This window comes from Aquarana catesbeiana, linkage group LG03 (assembly GCF_042186555.1).
Source record: "Aquarana catesbeiana isolate 2022-GZ linkage group LG03, ASM4218655v1, whole genome shotgun sequence".
NCBI classification, from domain to species: Eukaryota; Metazoa; Chordata; class Amphibia; order Anura; family Ranidae; genus Aquarana; species Aquarana catesbeiana.
The window spans coordinates 381,907,628-381,922,430 of NC_133326.1; the positions used below are offsets into that span (position 1 = coordinate 381,907,628).

Below are 14,803 nucleotides of genomic sequence, written 5' to 3' on the forward strand. Positions count from 1 at the left end.
TTATCTCTCCTACCCAAAATGATATTATGTGGGCCAACAATTTACAAATAACATAGGAGAAAGATATATATATATATATATATATATATATATATATATATATATATATATATATAAATGTAGTAATGCAAATTTTATTTATACAATAGTGTTAATAATGACAAGAATATAACAATGGCTGGCATGGCAACTAAAACACCAATAAGAAACAAAACATGGATACATAGGATAGCATAAAAGTAATTGGCCTAGTGGCGAGTGAGGCATAACCATAACATGCACCAAACCCTGACACGTTTCAGAATATTGATTCCTTCTTTAGGGGGTTAGTAGCGATGAGGTAAGTATCTGTACTATAAAACAGAACTCTGTTTGTGTGATCAGAACTGTAAGAATGCCATGTGTCAACAAAAATGCAATTTTTTCACTTGTTATGCAGCCCGATTGCGTAGGAAGTTAAAAAAAATTTGAATTAATTTTAGGCTTTAAGGAAGCCACACATGGATTTCTGTCATATAAAATGTAAAAAGCAAGCATGTAGAAAATTACTGCAGTAGATGACTAAAAGAACATCTCTTTTCGAAAAAAAAAGTGGTTTGGAAAATTTCTAAGCTTTGCAACTGTCTGGCTACAAGACATTTGTGTTTGCAACACATAAATGTACATATGCTAGTAAAGATTGCCAAAAATGGAACTGCTATCAGACCAAAACCTTAAATGTAACCAAAAGCTAAAATGAATTTGTACATTTATTTTGTTATGTCAGTACCCAGTGTGCAAGAGAGCAGGGACAAGAATGGTAAGCCCCTTAGAGTGAGTACATGCCTCAGATAGTAAAGATACACCAGTTAACTATTTAAAAAGGCACCGGAAGAAGACTGACCGAGTCAGCATTTTGATCAGAAACAATAAAGGCATCTAGCACTTTCTAAAGGTGAATGCAAAAGAAAAAATCACTAAAGTGTCACTTTTTTGGGCATATTTAAATATCTCAGTGACATGGTGATATAATTAGATGTTGTACACTACTTCTATAAAAACTGACATTATTTACATTTCCTGGATCAGCAGTAAATAAAAGGAATTTTGACTTACCTGTAAATTCCACATCTTACAGTATGGATGAAATCTTACAGAGCCAAGTACAGGACACACAATTGGTATTCAAAGGGCCCTGGTTTATATACTCGAACCTGTATGTGATTGGACGCTAACAAAGCTTTGAAGGACAAGGCCCCTATGTGTCCTCCTATATAACCTCACTTTGCATTTTGACTTTTAATAGATTTTTATTAAAACATTTGAAACAGTGATCCTTGTGCACTGCCATGCATCTTCAAACTTGGCTCGTCTGTTGTAGATCACCGCTCTGATCTGACAAGTGGCAGGTGCAGTCAGGAGCCGAAGGTATGTCAGGTCGCAATCTAACTGTGAGATGACTGCAATCGACAGGTTTCCAACCCCCGTGCTAGACAATACGAGCAGCTACTAACTGGCTTCATATATTGCAAGGAAAAGTTGCTCATTAACCAGTTGCCGACCACTGCACGACAATGTACGTCGTCAGAATGGCATGGGCAGGCAAACGGGTGTACCTGTACATCCCTGCCTCCCAGCAGGCCAGGGGCCCAAACGTCCCCCGGTGCCTGCGGCGGTCGGTTGCGTTCCAGGAGCGATTCGTGCTGAGGGGGAGGCCACCAATTCATGGCCACCCCCTCGCGATCGCTCCTGACGAATAAGAAGCTTCCTCTGCTTCTGTAATGTAAACAGTCATCTCTCCTCATGCAGCCTTTAAGTTCCAGCGCCCGAGGAGAGAAGACATCAATGTGAGTCTGCACCAACACCAGCACAGGTAGGTACATAAACCCCCCCCCCCCCCCCGATCACCCCCTGCACCCCCAGTCACAGTGTCACCGATTGCAGAGTTTATTTTTTTACTGATCACTGCATTTTGTGTCATTTGTGACTGTAAAAAGTGTTAGGGCAGTTAGTGGTAGGCCCCTTTAGGTCTAGGTTACCCCCCTAACCCCCCCTAATAAAAGGTTTAACCACTTGATTACCCCCCAGTTAACCCTTTCATCCCCTGTCGCCAGTGTCACTAAGTGATCTTTTTTCTGATCGCCGTATTAGTGTCACAGGTGACGCTAGTTAGCCAGGTAAGTATTTAGGTTTACTGTCAGCTTTTTAAAGTACCCCCATATACTACCTAATAAAGGTTTTAACCCCCGATTGCCCCCTAGTTAACCCTTTCACCAGTGATCACCGTATAAGTGTTATGGGTGACGCTGTTTAGTTAAAAGGTTTAACCCCCTGATCGCCCGGCGGGTGATATCAGTTAGGTTTTAGGGTCAGTTAGGGTCTGCGTCGCCCCAGGCAGTGTCAGATTAGTGCCAGTACCGCAAACACCCACGCACACAGCATACACCTCCCTTAGTGATATATCTGAATGGATCGATATCTGATCTATACTAGCGTCCCCAGCAGCTTAGGGTTCCCAAAAACGCAGTGTTAGTGGGATCAGCCCAGATACCTGCTAGCACCTGCATTTTGCCCCTTCGCCCAGCCCACCCAAGTGCAGTATCGATCGATCACTGTCACTTACAAAACACTAAACACATAACTGCAGTGTTCGCAGAGTCAGGCCTGATCCCTACGATCGCTAACAGTTTTTTTTGGTAGAGTTTTGATACAGTTGCTGACAGCCTAGGAGCTTTTTTTTTACCTGTGAGTCTCACAAGTGTACTAGTAAATTTAGAGCCCAAAATGGCAAATCGAAAGTACACTAGTAAAGAGGCCTACATGTTTCTGAGCATGACAGATGGTGAAGAGGAAGTCAGATTCAGGCTCAGAATACGATCCTGTAGACGACAGCGACTCCATGACAGATATCTCTGACGACGGAGTTGTGGTCCCTGCCAAGGTCAGGCGTACCAGACCCCAATCTTCTTCTGCTGTTGAGGTGCAAGAACCACAGGGCTCTCGTATGGAGCAGAGAAGTACTAGCGCCGCTATTCCTTTAGGTGAACTGGCAAGCACCAGCGGCCTAGTACATCCTGGTCATAGTCAAACGAGCACTGCAGTAACACGTGGTGACGTGGCGAGTCCCATAAGTGCAGTTCAAGCTGGTGAGGTGGCAAGCACAAGTAATGTCCTGCTGCCACCAAGAAGAAAAAGACAGGCCGTCGTGCCCATAGTCCTTCCTGCAGAATTCGCCAATCCGAATTGGGAGCCCACCACTTCTGCAGCACCCGTACTTCCCCCATTCACTGGCCAACCCAGCATTCAGGGGGAACAGTTGATTTTACGTCACTTGATTTTTATTTGCTGTTTTTCACCGAAGATCTCTATAGATCTATTGTGGACCAAAGCAATTTGTATGCTGGTCAATACATCGCCGCTAATCCCCAGTACTCCCTTGCCAGAGATTGGAAACCAATTACGGTTTCTGAATTTAAGACCTTTCTGGGCCTATCCCTCCTCATGGGCATAACTAAAAAAAAGAGTGAGTTGCGGTCATCTTGGTCCACTGACCCAATTCACCATATGCCCGTGTTCTCTGCTTCCATGGCCAGGGCACGATACAAGCAGATCTTGTGGTTCATGCACTTCAACAACAATGAACTCTGTCGTCCTCGTGGAGACCCTGGATACGATCGGCTCTACAAAATTCGGCCCCTCATAAACCACTTCAACCAACGTTTTGCAGACTTGTTTACTCCCCATCAAGTTGTCTGCATAGATGAGTCCCTGATTAAGTTTTCTGGCCGCTTGTCTTTTAAACAGTATCTTCCCAGCAAGCGTGCCAGATACGGGGTCAAGATGTATAAGCTCTGTGACAGGGCCACAGGCTATACATGTAGTTTTATGGTTTACGAGGGAAGAGATAGTCGCATAGAGCTGGAGAACTGCCCAGACTACATAGGGAGCGCTGGCAAGACTGTGTGGGACTTGGTGTCACCCTTATTTGGAAAGAGGTACCATTTGTATGTGGACAATTATTACACGAGCGTGCCACTTTTCAGTCACTTGTTTGATCATCAAATTGGCACATGTGGCACCGTGCAACCTAATCGCCAGGGCTTACCCCAGAGGCTTGCAGATTCCCATCTTAGGCTGGGGGAGAGAGCCTGCTTGAAGTGTAATAATTTGCTCAGTGTGAAGTGGAGGGATAATAAGAATGTTTTCGTTCTTTCCTCCCTTCATGCAGACACGACGGTCCAAATTCCTAAGGCGATTGGTGTTGTGGATAAACCCTCTCTGTGTCCACGAATACAACCTTAACATGGGAGGGGTGGACCTCAAGGACCAGTTGTTGGCGCCGTACCCAATTGCCCATAAGGCCAGACGCTGGTACAAGAAAGTGTGTGTATACTTATTTAATTTGGCTTTGCTGAACGCTCATGTGCTATACAGAGCTTCAGGACGGACTGGATCCTTCCTTAAATTGCAGGAAGAGATCGTCAGAGCCCTTCTGTTTCCAGACGGTGCTCCACCTCACCTTCTCAATCCAAATGCAGTAAGCCGGCTGCATGAGAGGCATTTTCTGTATGTCCTCCCGAGTACACCTACCCAAAGAGCCCCCCAAAGAAAATGTTGTGTCTGTAGAAAGGGCGGATATAGGCGTGATACCTGCTATTTGTGTCCCTCCTGTCCTGACAATCCTGGTCTTTGCATTGGTTAATGTTTTGAACACTACCATACACTAGTTGAGTATTAGCGTAGGGTACAGATGGCATCGCATTTTGAGAGACCCGAACCTGGAACCGAACCGTTAACAGTTACAAATAAAAGTGTAAAATAAACAAAAAAACAAAAACAAAAATAGTTGTCATTTTATTGTTCTCTCTCTCTCGTTCTGCTCTTTTTTACTGTATTCTATTCTGCAATGTTTTACTGTGCTTTATTGTTAACCATTTTTTTGTTTTCAGGTACGCCATTCAGCTACAGCGCAGATTTATTTATCTTGACAGCAACAGTGTTTGCTCCCACGATACATTGAAGCCATGACTCCAGTGCTGTCGGAGGCGATTTCACCACTGTAATGGAAATTTGTAAGTTCTGTATATAATTGTATTGTATTTTGTATGTATTGCACACTGCCCTCACTGTGCACACGGCACTAATAATGTTTTCAGTACATGTTTACATTCTTTCGAGTCCTGATTAGAATAAGCCTGCCTATGTAACGCCCCTTGTTACGATAAACCTACAATTGTAATATTAATGTGATACCTACGTAATTATGTGCATAAAAACCTTCAATTGCGTCATAATAAAGCAGAACAGTAATTTTGAAAGATCCTGAGCGTATCTTTTGTGTCTGTTCCCTACTGCAGTAGTTATTATTAATTTGGAACCACTAATCAATATGAGGATAGGAGTTCCCTATCATCAATTTAACCGAGTCAGCACCTCAGGTAAAAAAAAAAGAGCATATATGCCGAAGCATGGGGCAGCAGGGGTGGAGGAGCGATTTGCTCCTAACTTTTGGGGCGGATGCCCCCAGGCTTCGACATTTATATATTTTAGGCACAGGTTGCGTTAAAAAATGTTTTATTTTTTACTATTTTTTTTGTATTTGCTTTGCAGCATGTTATACTGTAATGTAATGTAAGTGCTGCAGCACTGATTTATCTTGACAGCAACAGCGTTTGCTCTCACGATACATAAAGCCATGACTCCAGCGCTGTAGGAAGTAATTTCACCACCACAGTTAAAAACAAAATAGTGTATGTATGGCCATCATTAGAAGTGGGTGGATGAAGGGAGGTATTCTAATGGTGGGCATACCCACCGATCAATCTTTTTTTCGTTCGGCCCACAGGCTGCATGGAAAAAAAAAGTTTACAATATATGCCCAACAAGGTTATACCAGAATGATGCCTGCGGCTTTAGGTATCATCTTGGTATCATTCTTTTCAGCCAGCAGTCAGCTTTCATGTAAAAGCAATCCTAGCAGCTAATTAGCCTCCAGATTGCTTTTACAAGCAGTGGGAGGGAATGTCGCCCCCCCCCCCCCCCCCCACTGTCTTCCATGGTTTTCTCTGGCTATCCTGTCCCAACAGGGAACCTGAGAATGCAGCCGGTGGTTCTGCCAGCTGACCATAGAGCTGATCAGAGACCAGAATGGCTTCAATCATCTCTATGGCCTAATCAACCAGAAGCAATGAGCATTTTATGACTTAGATTTTGGCGGATATAAACAGCGCCATTGGGAAAGCATTTTATCACCCCGATCTTGGTGTGGTCAGATGCTTTGAGGGCAGAGGAGAGATCTAGGGTCTAATAGATTTTTCAAAAAAGAGTACCTGTCACTACTACTAAATAGGGGATATTTACATTCCCAGAGATAATAAAAATGATTAAAAAAAAAAATGAAAGGAACAGTTTAAAAATAAAATAAAAAAGCAAAATAAATGATTAAAAAAAAAAAAAAGCACCCCTCTCCCCCCCTGCTCTCGCGCAAAGGCGAACGCAAGCGTCGGTCTGGCATCATATAAAATGACATGTAAACAGCAATTGCACCATGCATGTGAGGTATCACCACAAAGGTCAGATCAAGGGCAGTATTTTTAGCAGTAGACCTCCTCTGTAAATCTAAAATGGTAACCTGTAAAGGCTTTTAAAAATGTATGTAGTTTGTCGCCGCTGCACGTTTGTGCGCAATTTTAAAGCATGTCATGTTTGGTATCCATGTACTTGGCCTAAGATCATTTTTTATTTCATTATTATTATTATTATACAGGATTTATATAGTGCCAACAGTTTACGCAGCGCTTTACAATATATAGGGAGACAATACAGTTATAATACAAAAAAATACAAGAGGATTAAGAGAGCCCTGCTCAGAAGAGCTTACAATCTAATAGGGTGGGGCAGGTGGTACAAAAGGTTGTAACTGTGGGGAATGAGCTGTTGGAATTGGTAGGAGATTAGTTGGAGACATGATATTCTTTCTTTTTCAGGGATCGCCTGAAGGTAGCAAGAGTAGCAGATAGCCGGATAGATAGAGGTAGCGAGTTCCAGAGGATGGAGAAATCCTGGAGAAGAGCATGGGAGGAGGAGATGAGAGAGCTTGAAAGCAGGAGGTCTTGAGAAGAGCGCAGAGGTCGATTTGGGTGATATTTGGAGACAAGATTGATGATGTAGCTCGGGGCAGAGTTGTGAATGGCTTTGTATGTTGTGGTTAGTATTTTGAATTTAATTCGCTGGGTGATTAGGAGCCAGTGTAGGGATTGGAGTAGAGGGTTGGCAGACACTGAGCGGTTGGTAAGGTGGATAAGTCTGGCAGCAGCATTCATGATAGACTGAAGAGGGGATAGCCTATGGAGAGGTAGGCCAATGAGAAGGGAGTTGCAATAGTCAAGGCGAGAGATAACGAGGGAGTGAATGAGGAGCTTGGTGGTTTCATTTGTTAAAAAGGGGCGAATTTTAGAGATGTTACGGAGGTGGATTCTACAAACTTTTGACAACGATTGGATTTGAGACTGAAATGACAAGTCAGAGTCTAGGATTACACCTAGTACCCTGGCGTGAGGGGAGGGACTGATGGATGCATTGTTGATTTTGATGGAAAAGTCATGGAGGGGGGCACGGGCGGGGGGGGGGGGTGAATATTAATAGCTCAGCTTTAGAGAGAAGGAAGTGGTGCGACATCCATGCTGATATGTCAGTTAGTAAGTTAGTAATGCGAGAGGAGACTGAAGGAGTGAGGTGAGGAGTAGACAGATAGATTTGGGTGTCATCAGCGTATAAGTGGTATTGGAAGCCGTGGGCGGTTATTAAGTGACCAAGAGAGGAGGTGTAGATAGTGAAGAGAAGGGGTCCAAGAACAGAGCCTTGGGGGACCCCCACAGAAAGGGGCAATGGAGAGGAGAAGACAGAGTTGTAGGTGGCACTGAAGGAGCCCTGTGATAAATAGGCAGAGAACCAGGATAGAGCAGAATCTCGGAGGCCAAGGGAATGTAGTTTATTGAGAAGGAGCGGGTGGTCAACAGTATCAAAGGCCACAGAGAGGTCAAGTAGTAGGAGTATGGAGTACTGGCTGTTGGTTTTAGCAGTTAGTAAATCGTTAGTGAGTTTTAGTAAGGCAGTTTCCGTGGAGTGCTGCGAGCGAAAGCCAGACTGTAAGGGGTCAAGAAGGTTATTTTCACTGAGGTAGGAGCTGAGACGGTTGTAGACTAAGCGTTCTAGAAGTTTAGAGGTGAATGGGAGCAATGAGATGGGTCTTAAGTTGTTCAGGTTGGTATGGCACAGTGAGGGCTTTTTAAGAATGAGAGTGATCTGCGCATGTTTTAGAGGGGAGGGGAAGATGCCACTAGAGAGGGAGAGATTAAAGTTGTGGGTGAGGGAGCATAGGATAGAAGAAGAGGGTGACTGTAGTAGTTTTGAGGGAACAGGATCCAAGGGACAATTGGTTAGGTGGGCATCCGAGAAAAGTTTTGTAACCTCTTCAGTAGTAGCCAATTCAAAAGAGGAGAGTGTTGAATGTGCTGCTAGGCAAGGTATGTTGGGTGGGGAAGACGTACGCACAGTGGAGATACGTCGAATTGCATCGATCTTGTCTTTGAAGTGATTGGCAATCTCTTGGGCAGTGAGTGAGTTAGTGGGTAGAGGGGGTGGGGGACGAAGCAGAGAGTTAAAGGTTGAGAAGAGCCGACGGGGACTGGATGACAAGGAATTAATAAGAGAGACAAAGTAGGCTTGTTTGGCAGCATGGAGGCATGAATTGTATTTTGGAAGGGCAGATTTATATAGGGTGAAGTCTTGCAGGCATTTGGTTTTACGCCACAGTCGTTCAAGAGCACGGCAATGTCTCTTGAGATTTCTATAGTTGTCAGTTTGCCAGGGTTGTAACGGTCGGGGCCTGATTCTGCGTGTTGTAAACAGGGGTGGCCAGGTCAGGACAGAACAGGGGAGAGATTATGTCATATAGGTGGTCAGTAGCAGAATAGAGAAAAGAAGGGTTAAAGTGGCGAAGGTTTCTACAAGTAATTGTTTGCTGCTTGGAGGGATGGGTGGTTGGAGGCAAGGATACAGTGAAAGTAATGAGGTTGTGATCAGAGAGAGGAAAAGGGGTGTTGGTGAGGTTGCCAGGGTTGCAGAGATGGGAGAATACAAGGTCAAGGGTATTACCATTGGAGTGAGTGGAAGTATGTGTCCATTGGGTTAGGTCAAAAGATGAGGTTAAGTCGAGAAGTTTAGCTGTAGTTGGGCTGTTAACATTGACAGGAATGTTGACGTCACCAAGAATAATGGTGGGTATTTTAGAGGAGAGAAAGTAGGGTAGCCAGGCAGCAAAGTCATCAAGAAAGCGCGATACCGGTCCTGGAGGCCGATAAATTGCTGCAATCCTCAGAGAAATGGGAGAAAACAGACGAATACAGTGCATCTCGAAAGAGGAGAGGGATAGAGAGGGTGGAACAGGAAGGACTTGGAAGGTGCTTTGTGGGGATAGAAGGAAGCCAACTCCTCCTCCTTTCTGTCTGTTGGGTCTGGGGGAGTGAGTCCAATGGAGACCACCATGGAAGAGGGCAGCAGGAGAAGCTAAGTCAAAATTTTGAAGCCAGGTTTCTGTTATGGCGAGTATGTTAAAGCCATGAGAGATGAAGAGGTCATGTACAGATGTTAGCTTGTTACAGATGGAGCGGGCGTTCCAAAGGACGCATGAGATTGGTGAGCTGCTTTGAGGAAGCAGGGGGATAGAAATTAAACTGAGTGGATTGCGGTGGTTGCCAGAGGGGGAGGGGTATTGGATATGTGGCTTGCATTTGGAAAATGGCGGACCAGGATTAGGAGAAATGTCACCTGAGACTAGGAGAAGGAGGAGGGCGAGGAAGGCAAGGTGGGAGTGGGATGTGCATGAGCGCACGTGTCTAGTGGCCCTGGTGTTTATGTCAGCATGTGGGTGCAGCAAATGCAGGAGATGATGGGTGCCATAGTAGGGAGAGGGTAGGAGTGAGGGTGATATGTGCATGCTGTAGGGAAGAGAGGAGGGGTAGAGTAAAGATAATTTGAGGATAGAAGAGACCAATGTGAGAAGGAAGGGAATAAGGAGCATGTTAGTGGATAGAGAGTGGGAAACTAACTTAATATAAAATAAATGTCAAAAGCTGGTTTGCTTGTCGTCTTGCAGAGTGGAGCAGAGTTCTTGTTCATCCAGCTTTAGTTATCCTGCTTTCGTTAAACTGCGTCGGTGAAACTGCGCATCACTCAGGACAGAGCCACTCAGGACAGAGCCACTCAGGACAGAGCCACTCAGGACAGAGCCACTCAGGACAGAGCCACTCAGGACAGAGCCACTCAGGACAGAGCCATGATGTCTGCGCCTTGCCCCTGTCTGCGCCACCCCATAAGCTGCCATAAATTTATAGGGATACTAAGCAGGGATGCATTTCTCAGTTGGTCATTATTGGGTCTGATGTGAGACACATCAAACATTTGGGCAATATAGTGTGTTTTAGTGCATTAAAATTTAAAAAAGTGTGTTTTTTCCAAATAAAATGTGTTTGAAAAATTGCTGCGCAAATACTGTGAGAAAAAAAAAAAATGAAAACACCCACCATTTTAATCTGTAGGGCCTTTGCTTTAAAAAAAATATATATAATGTTTGGGGGTTCAAAGTAAGTTTCTTGCAAAAAAAAAAAATTTCATGTAAACAAAAAGTGTCAGAAAGGGCTTTGTCTTCAAGTGATTAGAAGAGTGGGTGATGTGTGACATAAGCTTCTAAATGTTGTGCATAAAATGCCAGGACAGTTCAAACCCCCCCCAAATGACCCCATTTTGGAAAGTAGACACCACAAGCTATTTGCTGAGAGGCATGTCGAGTCCATGGAATATTTTATATTTTGACACAAGTTTTTTTTTTGCACAAAGTTGTCACTAAATGATATATTGCTCAAACATGCCATGGGCATATGTGAAATTACACCCAAATTACATTCTGTTGCTTCTCCTGAGTTCGGGGATACCACATGTGTGAGACTTTTTGGGAGCCTAGCCGTGTACGGGACCCTGAAAACCAAGCGCCGCCTTCAGGCTTTCTAAGGGTGTAAATTTTTGATTTCACTCCTTACTGCCTATCGCAGTTTCGGAGGCCATGGAATGCCCAGATGGCACAACACCGCCCCCCCCCCCCCCAAATGACCCCATTTTGGAAAGTAGACACCCCAAGCTATTTGCTCAGAGGTATGGTGAGTATTTTGCACATCTCGCTTTTTGTCACAAAGTTTTGAAAATTTAAAAAAGAAAAAAAAAATACATTTTTCTTTTCTTTCTTCATTTTCAAAAACAAATGAGAGCTGCAAAACACTCACCATGACTCTCAGCAAATAGCTTGGGGTGTCTACTTTCCAAAATGGGGTATTTGGGGGGGGGTTGTGCCATCTTGGCATTTTATGGCCTTCAAAACTGTGATAGGTAGTGGAGTGAAATCAAAAATTTACACCCTTAGAAATCCTGAAGGCGGTGATTGGTTTTCGGGGCCCCGTACGCGGCTAGGCTCCCAAAAAGTTCCACACGTGTGGTATCCCCGTACTCAGGAGAAGCAGCAAAATGTATTTTGGGGTGCAATTCCACATATAACCATGGCATGTGTGAGCAATATATCATTTAGTGACAACTTTTTGTAAATTTTTTTTTGTTGTTGTCATTATTCAATCACTTGGGACAAAAAATAAAATAATACTTTCCAAAATGGGGTCATTTGGGGGGGGGGGGGGGTTTGTACTGCCCTGCCATTTTAGCACCTCAAGAAATGAGATAGGCAGTCATAAACTAAAAGCTGCGTAAATTCCAGTAAATGTACCCTAGTTTGTAGACGCTATAACTTTTGGGCAATCCAATAAATATAAGCTTATTGACATTTTTTTTACCAAAGACATGTGGCTGAATACATTTTGGCCTAAATGTATGACTAAAATTGAGTTATTGGATTTTTCTTATAACAAAAATTAGAAAATATCATTTTTTTTTAAATTTTCTGACTTTTTCCATTTTTATCACAAAAAATAAAAATTGCAGAGGCAATCAAATACCATCAAAAGAAAGCTCTATTTGTGTGAACAAGAGGACAAAAATTTGTTTGGATACAACATTGCATGACCGCGCAATTACCAGTTAAAGCAGCGCAGTGCCAAATTGTAAAAAGTCCTCCGGTCATCGAGCTGCGAAATGGTCCAGGGCTGAAGTGGTTAAAGCCCATTCATACCGGTCTGCTCCAGTGCAATGTGTTGTTAAGCCAGTCTATCACTTTTGAAAGGTTTTCAAGACACCAGAGCGGACCAAAAAAAAACAGACCTTTTGTTCCAAGGCAGCTCAAGAAAAATTTAAAAAATAAAAACCAGAGGGCAATGTGTTACTGTATGTTGTGGTGCACTACAATGCATTGGGATGCTATTCCAAACAAATGAATCGTGTTACACATTCAGCATAACACAAAGACATAAAAACATTGACTGTCGGATTTAAAAATACTTATATACAACAATACTTGATAGTTACTGAAAATATTAAGGTTTCACTTTCAGAATAAGAAAAAATGAAGGTTGATTGACAGGTTATTAAACATTAGACAGTGCTTAGTGCTTTATTAAACAGAGGCCAAAACTCTGCCACTTACCTGATACCTCTCCATTAGGGATATGTCCTGTAGACAGGCCTTTGCACTGTCTTCCTCAGACATAAAAGTTGCTATCAGAGTTTCTTGCTCTTCTACATCATTCTTTAAACGCTGTATTTCCCGGTTTATTGCCACCAACTGGTTTCTTAGTTCAGGGATTTCTTTTTCCTTAAGATCAATCAGCATTTGCCTAAAGAGCGAAAAAATATTTCATATATTTTAAATCTACTTTCTTCCTAATATACAACACTTGATATATTGTATGCTAAATGGCAAACCTTTTAAGGCCCCAAAAATCCCAACATTAAAGCAAACCTGTGTCCAGACTAAACCTAATGAATTGTCACTAATAATGTTAGTGGGCGCACTGATGTGCCTACAAATATCTATGTGAGTCTACAGTGCTCAGTTATGCAGACATCTATACAGATCCTGAAGATGAGCTCAAGGCCTGCCCTCTACCACTTCCCCCACCTCACTACCAGTCAGTGACACTATGGGGCAGATTTACTAAAACTGGTTCACTCAGAATCTGGTGCAGCTCTACATTCTAACTTCAGCTTGTTTGGTTAAGCTTTGACAATAAAACCTGGAAGTATATTGGTTTCTATGCAGAGCTGCACCAGATTTAGCATTCTCCAGTTTTAGTAAATCAACCCCCAAGCATCAAGGCAACAGACCAACAGTGAGACATGATAGGTGGAAGAGGAGAAGCCAGATCTGTAAACCAGGTAACAAATTACTAACATACAAAATAGGCATGCTTCACTGGTAAAACCATTTTAAACGTGGCAAAACAGATGAAAGTTCTTCACGTTAATAAAAAACAATAAAAAAATACTACAATGCAAAACGTGTGGTTAAATACGTGCAAAGCTTGAAGCTCAAAAAGGTGCATGAGCTACTTTGAGGTTTATCAAAAGTAGAGCAATCCATTAATTTCAACTCAATGAATAGACTCCCCTATGCATGTGGCGAGACAATGTGAAAAAGCGCACATATGCACAGCACAATTTTGCGCACATTCAGGAAACTGTTTAGTGTGAATGCAGCCCTACGACTTCACAGCTAACTTTTTACAACTGTTACAAGTGCACTTGCATATCTGAGTATTAAGCTGGCCATAGATTAACAGCGCAGATTGACAAACCTTTTGCTTTGGCACTTGCATTCTGACAGCTGACGTTGCTGGCTGTCAAAATACCCCAACAGTGCATGCATCCGATTGGCTGCAGGTGCTATTCGGTCGACAATTATCCACCTGGCTCTTTGAATTTTTCAGTCAAAGAATGTCAGGCAGAAGTGTGTCAACAGGACCACCGATGGAGCGAATTCCAGTCATCAGAGGAGAAAGATTTCAGCGTAAGAAGGACACAGCAGCGCAAGGGACATATTTCACTAAAGGTGAATAATGAACCTTGTGCTGATTTTTTTTGTTTTGTTTGTTTTAGGTAAACCTAGGCTTTAAAACACTGACCACAAGTGATGTGCATCCCAGTGTCTCGTCACTGTTTGCATGCTTGTTCCAGGTTAGTGATTACTGAAGAGAAAAACCAATCAGAATTATTTTCTAGTATGAGATGCAAAAGAATTGAACTAATCAGGGTTGCTTCATTACCTACTTCCGGACAAGCGAGTACAGCTAAACGACGTTTAGAGCGCCTCTTTACTAGACTTCCGGTTACGTCTGTGCTCCGCCACTCCTTACGCGTTACGTCACCGCTCCAATAAGGCCCCAGATGAAGTCACGAGCGGTGACGTAACGCGTAGAGTGTGGCGGAGAACAGACGTAACCGGAAGTCTAGTAAGGAGGCGCTCTAAACGCTGTTTAGCTGTACTCGCTTGTTTTTAAACTTTATAATGTAAGAGACCACCCTGAAACCCCCCAATAAAATACTATTTTATTAATTAACGTACTACACTATCGGAGCCCCTCTGTTTTCTCTTCCTCTCTCCCCCACCGGGCCGTTGTGCCTTGGAGGTATATCTTCTATCAGGCGGTTAGCCGTATTACTGGTGGAGAGGAATGGAATAAAGCCAGGATAAGTAGAGAACGGTCGGGAGAACACAGTGACGTAATTAACAGATATTATACCATCATGCCCATTTCCATCATTATTAAGGTGAGAGTTCTGAGAGCCTAAAGTTATTGTGAAATTACTCCATATGAAGATCTGTATGAAC

The 14,803-nt window shown here is 43.1% G+C and overlaps 1 protein-coding gene across 2 annotated transcripts in view; it reads right to left on the minus strand.

Moving 5' to 3' along the window:
• Nucleotides 1-14,803, minus strand: part of RAD50 (RAD50 double strand break repair protein) — a 463,790-nt gene that overhangs the window by 211,065 nt on the left and 237,922 nt on the right. For both annotated transcript variants that reach the window (XM_073620674.1, XM_073620673.1), the window contains exon 15: nucleotides 12,620-12,809. In XM_073620674.1, coding sequence (XP_073476775.1) covers nucleotides 12,620-12,809 — 190 coding nt within the window. The remainder of the gene's footprint in view (nucleotides 1-12,619; nucleotides 12,810-14,803) is intronic.